The sequence below is a fragment of the Spea bombifrons genome, chromosome 7 (assembly GCF_027358695.1).
Source record: "Spea bombifrons isolate aSpeBom1 chromosome 7, aSpeBom1.2.pri, whole genome shotgun sequence".
Taxonomy (NCBI): Eukaryota; Metazoa; Chordata; class Amphibia; order Anura; family Pelobatidae; genus Spea; species Spea bombifrons.
In genome coordinates, this window is record NC_071093.1 from 14,875,559 (window position 1) to 14,888,457 (window position 12,899).

Sequence of the window (12,899 nt, forward strand, 5' to 3'; positions counted from 1 at the left end):
ATAATAGCCTAGATTTTGTTTAATGTGAAATCAAGGAATCTTACTTGATCGCTAAGTGTACACTGCTCTGTGCAAATATCTGTGATGAGATTTCGAGCTTGTTTTGCCATTTCGTCCAAGAACATGTTACATAACGAGAGGCTTCGATCCCCAATGTGATGGCGCTGGTAACATACAAAAACAAAGGAAAATACATCAACCCCATGGTAAAACGGTTGTCAAAAAAATTTATATATATATATATATAAAAAAAACTATATTAAAAGCACAAAAAAAGGATTTTTATCTTGAACACCAATTTTAAACATGTTTGCAAAAAATCTGTGATCTGTGTTGTGAAATTAAGCTTAAGACCAATTAAGAAAGGGGGTAACAGCCAGATGGGATCCACTATCTTCTGCGCAGAGAAGTCAGAAATTATTTGGTGCGTATGCTTAAGGCAAATTACTTTTAAAACTGCCACGTGTTAAACTCTAAAACAGATATGCAGCTTTATTAGGCTCCGTTGATAAAACGTCAAGTTTAATTCGGTCAGAAGGGAAACATTGGAGAAGCAGTCACACCAGTTTGACTCTTCCTAATACGCATTAGTCTCGGTGTGTAGAGTACTAAAACCATCCTAAAAACATCTATGTGAAGGCTAGTGTGTTAATGGCACAGACAGGGCACCACTAAGAACAGTCCTGAAGACCGATGTAATGCATATAACTCATCATGGAGGTGTAAGCTGGCACCGGTGTTTCCCAAGCAACCACCTTGTGCAATGCTAGCGTATATAAATAGCTGGAGCTTCAAAAAGATTGAATCCCAGAATACATATGATATCCATGCATACATATTGGCAATATTTTTCTGCTCCCAAAATATCTATACAATTCATGTTTTAATTGACAAAAATAGCTGCACAGAATATAACTACTATGTGGATGGGCAGATACACCCCAGTCACAGCACCCAAACTAAAACACTAAGTGGTGCAAGTCCATCATAGGGTTCAGAATCTGCTTATTAACCCCAGTTAATATACATCTACAAGGAGATTTAACATTTGTGCACATACTGATACTGACAACACTGCAGGCTTTGAGAAGATAAATGGCCTTAATCTCTACTGCAAGATTTCTGTTTTTTTTTTTCCTCCCAAAATCAAATGAAGATCAACTGCCCAAAGGCAAAAGAATCAACTGCCCAAAGGCAAAAGAATGCACTGGACTTCAGCCAACGTTGCCTTTGTAGTTCCCGGTCCCGTCAAATCACTCACACAACTGCACTGATCTCTGATGTAGCAATTTGCAGTTCAACGATTATTTAAAAAGTGGTCCTTGATTTTATTAAAAACTACGGAAAATAGTCAAAAGCAGTAAAAGCAAGAAACTTGGTCACCACTAATATTGGACATAGGTAAAAAAGACAAAACATCCTCAACAACCAGTGTATGAAAAAAAGAGGGAAAAAAAAAAATTACTTATTAATGGAACCTCATCAGGACACAACGCTCATGAAACATACCTCTTCAGGACAAAGCTCATGGGTGCAGCTCATAAAATGAGTGCAGATGAGGGGGAACGAGATTGAATATCTTGACTGGGAAGGCAGCTCCAAACACTGTTGAAACATCTTCTCAAATGCTCGACTATAAAAGCTAAGAAGTAAAAACAATTAGATTAACCCCGAAGCAGTTTACGTCAGCAGTACCAATACTTACACGACATGATAATTAGTCCCGTGTCACATATCAATATTATATCGTTAAGTAAGCATCATACGCGAGTTACGCGTTCTTTTGCTACGCAGATTAGTGAGATTTCTTATCTTGGTTTCTTCCTCCTCGTGCAAGGCCAGAGGATCATGAGTAGGTGAGTAATTTTACTTATCTTATCATGCAATTAAATAACTTTAGAGGTTTTAGATAAAGTATTAGATTAAGTGTTTAGATAAAGCTATGCATGTATTACATACTTTCAAAAATATTTGAAATCTGCACACTGCACCAAAACTAATACAACCTATCAGGATACCAGAAAAAGAAGAGAGAGAGAAGCTTGTACCGGAGCCTAGAGATCAGACTATGACCACCATCTGAAACCTGCCATGTCAGCTTTTTTCTGAATTTCTCCCCTAGCGCCCCCGTTCCTTATGTGTGGTAAGCAACATGTAGCTATTTTCTTGTTTGAAACAACATTTTTATAGCAAGTATGGTGCCATTTCTGCGCTGGAATCCATGGCATTGCACTGTGGGGAACCGCCATGTCCCAATAGCCTAGTATTTTCATGGTTCAGTTAAACACTATAAATCATTTTGTTTGTGGCCTGGATGAGCTTTCACCACAGAGTTGAGGCTCCTTCTTATTTTACTGTTTGTATTGGCTCACTTCACTTTTTCCATACAATTTTAGACATCCATAAACAAGGGGAAAGAAAAAAACACCTTTGTTGAAATCATAAACCCCTACATCCAGTTCTGCAAGATAGTATTTATCCATTTGGATGCAACGATAAATACTAAGTTATTTACATTTCATAGAGTGACTTCCGTGCACGTCCTGGCAGGCAGCCCCTCAGGTGTATGGACAGGGAAGCTTTACGGTATATGCTGGACCAAAAAGCAGGGCTATCAACCCAGGCAGTGGAGCCAAGCAGCTCTTCAGACCAATTAATCGGGAAACATTCTGTAGAGCAGTGGTTTCCAAACCATACCCGAGGCACACTAACACTGCATATTCTCTTCTAACAGGGAGATCCAACGTCTACTGTAGAGAAGAGATGCTTTTCATAATGGAATGGTTATATTTGCCAGTTCCTTTAAGTTGCATTATTTCCAGGGCAATCATATTCCCACTAGGGCCATTTAGCAATGTCAAACCATAGATGAGGTTCTCCTACCAACCTGGGAACATTGCTACCTGGTGATGGTAAAATGAGTAAATGAAGAGCAAACTTAAGAGAAGATCTCATGCCCGTGTAGTCGGTAACCAAGACATTTACAGAACACAAGGGCAGTTAAATACACGTATAACCGCATGAAGTAATTCCAAAGGACTATCTTATAGGTCTGAGTCAAGATTGTGCTGTGGTTTATTACATTCAAAAGCAAAATGTTTTTCATTATCAAGAAAAACGAATGGAAACTGTAAAGGCGACAATGAAACATGCAGTATAAAAGTGCTGTAGGCATACGTCAAGATGGAGATCCTTTTTATGGATCCGTCCTGTAAAAGATGTCTCTGACCTAAAACCTGTTAATTTTCACTATGTATGTCCTAGTACCACAATGACACCCTTTCAGACTAGATCCATGAGAGCTACTTCCTTGTGAGTAGAGTTGCCATATCAGCCACTTTTTCCAGGACATATATAAATGTCTATTTTCCTTCATACCTGTGAGCACATATTTCCAACAGAGCAGCCATACCAGTTAAGCATAGAAGAGAAGCACAATCAGCTCAACTTAGATTACAAAAAAGGGCTTACCAGAAAATGGAGAGGTCCGATGTTTCCACCAACATTTCCACTAAGGAATCTACCATTTTTGTATGGAATATTATAGTGTTCATCATCTTCCCAAGCTCCCTGTGGTCAGCAAGACTCAATGAAGCTTTGGAAACACTGGTATAAGCCTACAAAAACAGAACACCATTACTACAAAAAAACATAAAAGCACAAGCAAGAAGACCACGCCATAGAAATTACTTTTTTTTTACGTTTAATCTACACATACACCGAAAGATGCCCCAGAGACCATCCAGTCCAATCTTTTCATGTAGTGAGCATATCATGACCCAAAACATATACAAACTAGTCCACGTACTGCTTTTATGGCTGACTATAGAAACAAACATTTCTGTATTTGTGCTAGAAAGGTAATTCATGGCAATTAACATGTCCATTAAATAAATAAAAAGCTAAATATGTCAATTTTGGGCAAAATGGTTTCCTTGCTGCAAATATTTAGACTACTTATAACTGCACAAGAACTACTGGGCAGCTCTGACAACTAAATCACGTAGGATTAAAGTACCATTCTTTAGAGTTTAAAGCTTAGAGTCTAAAGAAAAAAAAAAAGTCTCAAAAAGCAGCTTAAGAAGAAGTTTGGCAGAAACTTCTGATGAAAATTCCGAAGCTTAAGAGCCCCTGTGTTTCATTTTGAAGAGCTATGAATCTGTTAAAGTGTCCACATTTCCATGACCCAATGCGAGTGGGATGTCAGCATGTCTTTTGATGGCCGGTTTTACCATTATCTCAAAACAAAGACAAAATGGCCAGATATCTTGACTTAAAAGTGGTTTAACTTTTTAGATCCTTAAGAAAACACAAGCTGCCTTTTTTCAGTTGTCTTTTAAGCATAATACATTTTGTTGCACAGCCTTCTAGTTCTCTTGCCAAAAATAATAGACGCGGAAGCCATTCTGCAAGCATCAAAGCATTCTCGGGTCAGACGAGACAAAGTGCTATTCAGCTACCGTTGCACAGATGTTAGTGCAATTCTTATATTCAATCTAAAGCCAATGCATCGGATTCCAAATCCGACAGGCTTTAATGTCATACTTGTAAAACAATGTGTTACACAAAACGGGCCAATTTTTTTTTTTAAACAAAGATAAATTATACAGCATGTAGATGTATAATGTGTGAGAGACTAGTTCATATATCTCTATCCACTTTGAGATCCAGTCTTTGGTGGAGGGGGTTGGCTTTGGTAGTTGGAATAGATTTCTTGGAGGCATACATTTGAACTAATGAAATAGTTGTCGACACTTTATCACTCTTACAGTTTTCTTTAAAAGGCTTTTAGTATCACTAAACTCTATGTGCAGCTTGTGCTTTCTGTTTGGCAGTCAGTGATACCGTTTCAGAGAAGTAAATTCACGGACGATGAGGTGAGTATCAATCCATTTCCTTCCATCCATCCATCCAATGGATTTCACGCCATTTCCTGAAATGTTCTCCTTTCTCCCCAGCCCCAACCTTATAAAGTCTACCTGAAGTATACCAACTTAATAGGGGAGAAGTAACCATGTAGATCCAGGGTGAAAAATTAGACACCATTCCATGTGGTATATATGTATAAGGCGGATGTTTAACCCCTTCAGGCCCGGCATTCTTGTACTGCGTCTTCCCTTGAAGACCGCAGTTTCTTTTTTAAGAATATTTTAATTCCGTGCTCGTGATTCACTTCAAAGCGATCACTTGCATGGAATTGAGGGGAGAGTGGCTGCTACGGATCGCTGGGGACACCCAGCGGTCAGTAGCAGCCGCCCCTCGCGATCCCAGCGTTCAAAGCGACGCTGGATCGCGCATCATCAATGATGTACCTGGTACGTCCTGGTCTGGCGGTGACCTTTGACCAGGAAGTACCAGGTACGTCCCGGTCTTGAAGGGGTTAATATATAATTCCACATATCATGCTGGTTTTAGTGTATAGAATTGTAAAATATAGGGGTTTGGAAAAGTGACAGATCTGCTTTAACTTGGCCCCTGAAACTAAAGCAGAATTCAGAGTTTGCACCTCTTGCAAAGTGCTTGCTGATCTACCTGTGCAGCAAGAAGACTTATCCTTGGCCCTGCTGGCCCATCCATTAGCTCATACCCATGGAAGAGTATTGCAAGTATTGGAACTCTTGCAAACACTACTGAGACAAGGAACAAGAGCATAGAAATATAAACAAGTGACCCCAATATTTTTAGAACATGGAGTCTTCTATGTATCTAGAGTGAAACTAGTCGGGGATTAAATGTTGGGATAACTGGAAGGGTGTTGCAAACCTACCAATTATCTTTTAGAATACTAAACATTTTAAAAATGGCAGGATTAATATAATAAATTACCTGTAACCGGAACCAATCCAACCTCATGCCTCTGAAGTCAAAAACTTCTCCGTCTTCAACTAGGAATCAAGGCACAAGAAGACATGTTTAAGAATACAAGCAATTCTATTATTTTCTAAGAATAGAAAATATAACCATGAGTTATAATCTTATAAATCTTAATATACATTTACAAAAGCCAAACTATATATAACGCAAACAATCTCCATCCAACTACTTGATTCAATTTATATTTTGTCTCAATTGTGGGTACAGTCAGTTGATTTCAATTTTGCTTTGCGTGTGGACAACCGATACGATGGGTGTGATGCAGTGAGGGGTCTCGGGAAAGTATAATCAGTGAGAAGGATAGACCTAGCTCATTAACCTCCTTTGTCAGTACTTCTACACCACAAAGGTCGTACGCTGCTGCGTTGTGTACTGCCTGATGCTCTACAAACTTCTAAGCAGGAGGATGCCCTGGACTGCAAATATGTTTAGAAATGAAAGTAAATTATCTAATTATTCTAAATGTCTTACTCAGGACATTAAACCAGATTGCAAAGTCATATTAAAAGGGCTCGTTAAAGCCCTGCTCCCTAGCGAGATCTATAACCACTTCCCTAGGGTAAAAAGTGTCGGCCTTAGGCCAGTATATGGGAAGTTAGCGGAGGCGCACACAGCACAAAGATCACACAGTTTACTTCTTACCCTGCTTAACGCTCAGAGACGTCATAGTGTTCACAAAAGATGACATGATGATCGATTCGTCCTCTGGGCAAACAGAGAGATTCTAGAATACAATATTTTAAAAAAAAAAAGTACACTGAGCAAAGGTTTGAAGTAGAGGACTGCACTGGGAGGCGGGTCCCGCGGGACCCGCCAAAAAACTTGCGGGCGCGGGCGGTCTTGCTGGGGCTGCGGGCAGGAGCGGACGGTCAGGCACTGTACCTGCGGGTCCCGGTAATCCCGCGCAGTCCCGCAAGGCTGCCTTCTTGCTGCTCCCTTACAGTGTCTCCTAGCTTGCTCCGCCCAGGAACAAAACGGAGTCACGTGATGTGACGTCACTTCCTGTGACTCCACCTTGTTCCTGGGCGGAGCAAGAGAAGAGACGCCGTGAGGGAACAACTCGAGGGCAGCCGCGCGGGACTGCGCGGGAAATCAGGTAAGGAGGCGGGCATGATTGGCCACAAATGTGGCGGGAGCGGGCGGGATTGGCCACAAAAGTGGCGAGAGCGGGCGGGAGCGGAACACCCACATTGCGGGAGCGGGCAGGAGTGGGATTAAAAACCGCGGGAGCGGGCGGGATTAAAAAAGTAGTCCCGCGCAGGGCTCTAGTTTGAAGACAATGTGTTCTTACAAATCATCCTCTCAGCACATTCTGTAAATCAGTAGATTCTGCATAGGAACTCAAATTAGCGACAAGAATATTTTCTAATTGTAAAAACATAACATTTCACAATATCTGTGTAAACAAACAGGACACCCCCCCCCTCGCTGCTCCAAAAGAAGCCGTTTTGATAACCTGTGCCAACTGCAATCCCGGAGCGCCCTCTAGTGATGGGAACATACCGTACACGTAGTCATATTCACAGAAACCAGCTTCAAATGGCTATTACTACTATACCTGGCCTCCACTCCATAAATGTGGATTTTTGGGTCTTTGGTGTGCGAGTTGTGTACTAAGTCAAAACATTTTCCACACATTTTAGCACACCAAAGCATATCATCAGCCTGACAATTAATATGTTTACATTCTAAATGTGACACACTTTACCAAAACCTGCAATAGTATGTACCTGGAATTCTCATCTTTACCCAAAACTCACATTGTAATACAGGAAATATTTGTAGCTGAAGCAGAAACTAGAGTTTAGATTTTCAAATAGTGCATAACAGGGGATGGCTGGCACCTTCTAGCGAGGGAGGCAGGGAGAGCCAAGTGGCCCTTCACCCCCTCAGTAACCAACATACACCCTGGCACACATATTTACTTACACTCTCACACTAAAACACACATATATACACTCATGCTGACGCACACACAACATTCATTCCCTAACCTAGCTTGGCACCAAGTTGGAGCAGCTCAACATTCTGAGTTCCACATTGACAGATACAGGCTGACAGGACAATCCCAAAAGAAAAGGATATTTCGAAACAGTGTAACTGATATAAAATGGAATTCTCAGCATTCAACCACATTTATTTACCTGAACAAGTTCATTCAAGACTACGGCATCAAAGCCAGACAAATACTGCACATAGTATCTCTGCATCACAGGTCCGTATTTTCTCACATGTGCTCTCAGCTCTTCCATGTAAAATATAAGTTCAGCGATGTGCCTACACAGGGAATGGTTTAAAATGTCAACCTTATACAAACAGAAGCGTTCTATGCAGTACAGTATTTGAAATTCATTTTGTAGTCCAAAAGTCACTTGCAAAGATGGAACAGAGGACAATTGGGTCAGACAATTATGATTGGCTCTAAGTGATCCATAAGGCAGCGATTCCACTGCACGCTCTAGGAGAACACGACATCAACAAGGTTTCATGGAATCTGGAGATAGCGGAATGCTTGGGATAAAGCCTTATTACTTTAAAGTATTGTAGTAGCTTCAGTCACATCTACCACTGCGCCAAGCAAATCTAAAGCTGAAACTCTTGGTGATACGAAGCTTTAAGACCGGGCACACAGCAAATTCAATATCAGGGCTGTCAACAGATAACCATTCCATGAGATGTCTACTTTAACACCTCCATATCCCTTTTATTACTTCCAGCAGGCTAGGGCAGTAAAGTTTTGGTCAAATGGAGAATATATTTTATCACTTCAAGGACCAGGATTACAGCTAAACGACCGCTAAACTGCTGCACAAGAATGACGGCAATATTCAGCTAGCAGTTTGTGTAATTAGGCAAAAACGAGAATGCAGCAGGCATATTTCACAAAAAATAGCTAAAAGAACAAATATTTTACTTTCCTATGAACTACTCCATTTTAAGTGCTATTAGCAAAAAAATACACGGAAAATACTTCACTCCTGGCTGTCACGAAAAAGAACACAAATAACCTGTGACTCACTTATCCATGAAGTCATCTGCAACCTTCTTTGGGATGTTATCTGCATGGCGAAGGAGCCAGATTATTTCATCGCGGGCAAACGACAATGCCATGAAAACAAAAAGTGCCTACAAAAAGAAATGTACAAATTAGCACCATATTATTTGAGTGTAATTCTCTCTTGTTCTGGCTTTGGCACAGAGTCTTATGATTCCTGGCAGTTGTTTATCATGGAAGGGCTGTCACACACTATAAGACTATTCCCACAAATCACAAAGATCAACATCAATTGTTTACTTCTGAAATAATACAATGATTGTTTGATATATATACACACACACACACACATAATATTCATACATACACACCTCCCCCAAAGATGACTTGGTGTGTATCCATCATATAGGTGGACATACATGCCAACGGACAGCCTCTTTGCCATAATAAATAGTACCTTGAAAACGAGGCTCTGAATGAATGAAAGTGTTTTTTTGTGAATCTGCATTTTTGCAAATCACTTACTTTTGGTCCCAGTAATCCGGGCTGATCCGCAAGCACAGTTGCCAATTCCTTCAAAGCGGAGCGTAAGAACTTGCGCCTCTCTCTGTGGGTTGCACCGCTGCACAGAATAAAATTGTTAACTATTTTCTTGCCAATGTAAATTACTGTCCACTTGTCGTATTCTTGCCCAATGCAAATGAATTCATAATGCATATGTATTTAAGTTTTTTTCACATACAAGCTGTTCTACACACTAAAGGTTTCTGACTTCTTGTAGTCACAGAAAACCCCCATACTGTGTGCTTGTGATGGAATATCAATCACAACAGAACCAACGCAGCCGAACCAAGGGCCAACAGGATACAGAAATTACATGGAGAACCACGTGCAAAAATAGTCATGTATCAAACATGTATTAAAAACAAATACTCATGAATTGCCTTAAAACTAAGAACAAAGCCAAAAATTAGACTTACGCGTGTGAAACCGCAGCCTCTTTGCATTCTCTGATGTCATTAATACGCTTGTTGTACCTGCAAGACAATCATTTAACAATGTATGAGACATGTACACAGTTAATTGAAAGGAATACAAGCTATTACCTTAATCCCAGATGAAATTGTGTAACATCTGCAAACATTTATAGAATTTATATTTGACACTGACCTCCCATGTGACAGGGTCACGTTCATGCCAGAATGTTCCCCTTAAATCTACTTTTAAAAATTACATGAGACGAATACAAGAAATGTGAATGTATAAATTAATCATTCACCAATACACGTTACAGTAAACTTCCTTCATTCATACGCCATAACTCGGTTATCGATGTGTTTCCTATTTAAGGTATGGGAGGGTGTTAACCCATACAGCTTAACCAGCAAACAATGCATATTAATGTACCTTTAGGGGTCCTCTTTTCTGTCAGATGGACTTACCTGATGAAAAACAGCCCCCTCTACTCTGTTTGACACTAGGTCTGGCCCCTTGAAACAGCCACCCACCTCTATGAGAGTGTTCCTACTGAAATCAATGTATCCTGTATAATGCATTGTATTACATTTATAAGATGATTAGGGTCACTTGTTTATATTTCTATGCTCTTGTTCCTTGTCTCAGTAGTGTTTGCAAGAGTTCCAATACTTGCAATACTCTTCCATGGGTATGAGCTAATGGATGGGCCAGCAGGGCCAAGGATAAGTCTTCTTGCTGCACAGGTAGATCAGCAAGCACTTTGCAAGAGGTGCAAACCCTGAATTCTGCTTTAGTTTCAGGGGCCAAGTTAAAGCAGATCTGTCACTTTTCCAAACTCCTATATTTTACAATTCTATACACTAAAACCAGCATGATATGTGGAATTATATATTAACCCCTTCAAGACCGGGACGTACCTGGTACTTCCTGGTCAAAGGTCACCGCCAGACCGGGACGTACCAGGTACATCATCGATGATGCGCGATCCAGCGTCGCTTTGAACGCTGGGATCGCGAGGGGCAGCTGCTACTGACCGCTGGGTGTCCCCAGCGATCCGTAGCAGCCACTCCCCCCTCAATTCCATGCAAGCGATCGCTTTGAAGTGAATCACGAGCACGGAATTAAAATATTCTTAAAAAAGAAACTGCGGTCTTCAAGGGAAGACGCAGTACAAGAATGCCGGGCCTGAAGGGGTTAAACATCCGCCTTATACATATATACCATATGGAATGGCGTCTAATTTTTCCCTCTGGATCTACATGGTTACTTCTCCCCTATGGTTACACTCCCATCCCCCCGGTCTATGCATTACTTAAGGCCAATTCTTTAAGGAGCTTTAATTTCCCAATTAAACATAGTATCAGAACAATAAGCTCAATTAGCAATTACCCTCTTATGTTTACAAACAGGTCCTCCGCAGCTTTGTGGATATGGAAAACTTCATCTCTGTAAAGCGAGAGACAGGAACTGCTCTGTAGGGCAAGCTTCCAGAGATTCAAAGATGTGGCATCGGTGTTTAGTATTCCATGGCACAAAATAAATCCAACTGAAAAAATATATAAAAAAACAAAGTCAGAAAGTTTGACCCTGAAACATTTTCATTAAACACACACAAGGACATTTTACAGGTGGAAAAGTGAAGATTTTTTTTAAGCCATGGTGTTTTGCTGAAACCTCAAGAATTAGGTTGGGCCCACACTCAATAATGAAGGGCAGCTGACTGAGCCTGTCTTCTACACCACCCAACAGGACTACAAGAAGGACAGGGCTCCCACGACAGAAGGCCAATGGAACCTCAGTGGTCTTAATCCTGGGAGAGAAACCAGTAGTGCCCAAAAGGCCTGAACCATCACTTAAACCAAAAAAGTCTTCTTTGTAGCGTTCCTGCTAGATGCCCCGCGACTCAAGCAAAACAAACAATTTTTAAATTATTTTTACTGCCAGCAAGAAGCCCGTGGCAAAAATGGTGAGATGCCAACCAACAGCTTAATGCAATAACTATCTATACTGAATACTTACATATGATCCATTTTTCCATTATGTCCAGTGAGAGGTATTCACACGGCATCTGTCAAACAAATAGAGTTTCAGCAACACATTGAGATGAGTTATAAGACAATATTGCAAAGATGATACCTTCACTGGCTAACTCGAGTAACATTACTAACATTATTAACATTGAATTTAGCTTGTAACATGGCTAACATGGTATAATGCTATGCCTTTATAACAACAGTTCAGGTGGAACCTTAAATCAGAATAAATCACCAAGGAGCATGTGTATTTATGGGCTCACAGAGGCAATAAGAGGCAATTGAGCCAGGAGGAGAGGTAATGCAAACCAAAGCCAGGATTTCTTTACAAAACCCTACTCTGTAGAAGTAGTGAATAACATATTATTGGACTCGTGGTATCAATGGGCACATTGTCAGTTGGTTCTCAAAAATTTTCCACTGAGTTACAATGGCTGAAGGAGTACTGAAAGATGACATTAAATGCAAGGTTAAAGGCGGTCGTTGAATCTCTCCTCTGGTTTTAAAGGAACACTTCAGCCCTAGTCTCCTGTTAAATCCATATTAGAGACCATTTTGCATTTTAAAGCACGCAGAACCGTATGAGCATTCTTTGAGCTGCCTCACCGGAAAGCAGGGAATATACTGCAGTACGCTTCTTAAATCAAGGGGTGTAACAACTAATCACATGTATGCAATGGGAACATCCTGCTTCAAAGGGAGTGCTCCTCTGCATGTGCAAAAAAGCTGACATACTGCTGGTTTCAGCAGAAGCAACAAACGCGGATTTCTAACTTCAATAACAAAATAAAAATACCTCTAATTTTCATCCAGTAAAATGCATTGGCACTCATGTAAAAGGATTTAAAAAATAAAAACATTTTGGGAAACAGAGTGTTCCATTTTCAGTTAATCTTCATTGAAACACATCTAGTCAGCCTGCTCCAATACCAGAACAGAACGTAGGCTTTAAATGCTTGCAAACAACTATTGCTCTAGTGTCGCTCTATACAGACATTTTTCACTTGCAAATTCAATGT

The 12,899-nt window shown here is 40.5% G+C and overlaps 1 protein-coding gene across 2 annotated transcripts in view; it reads right to left on the bottom strand.

Moving 5' to 3' along the window:
• Window positions 1–12,899, bottom strand: part of NCKAP1 (NCK associated protein 1) — a 45,248-nt gene that overhangs the window by 11,016 nt on the left and 21,333 nt on the right. For both annotated transcript variants that reach the window (XM_053470444.1, XM_053470443.1), the window contains 11 exons: window positions 11,867–11,915; window positions 11,237–11,393; window positions 9,850–9,906; window positions 9,395–9,491; window positions 8,894–9,000; window positions 8,019–8,151; window positions 6,517–6,598; window positions 5,827–5,885; window positions 3,472–3,617; window positions 1,510–1,642; window positions 45–164 (listed from right to left, as the gene is read on the bottom strand). In XM_053470444.1, the coding sequence (XP_053326419.1) occupies window positions 45–164; window positions 1,510–1,642; window positions 3,472–3,617; window positions 5,827–5,885; window positions 6,517–6,598; window positions 8,019–8,151; window positions 8,894–9,000; window positions 9,395–9,491; window positions 9,850–9,906; window positions 11,237–11,393; window positions 11,867–11,915 (1,140 nt within the window). The remainder of the gene's footprint in view (window positions 1–44; window positions 165–1,509; window positions 1,643–3,471; window positions 3,618–5,826; window positions 5,886–6,516; window positions 6,599–8,018; window positions 8,152–8,893; window positions 9,001–9,394; window positions 9,492–9,849; window positions 9,907–11,236; window positions 11,394–11,866; window positions 11,916–12,899) is intronic.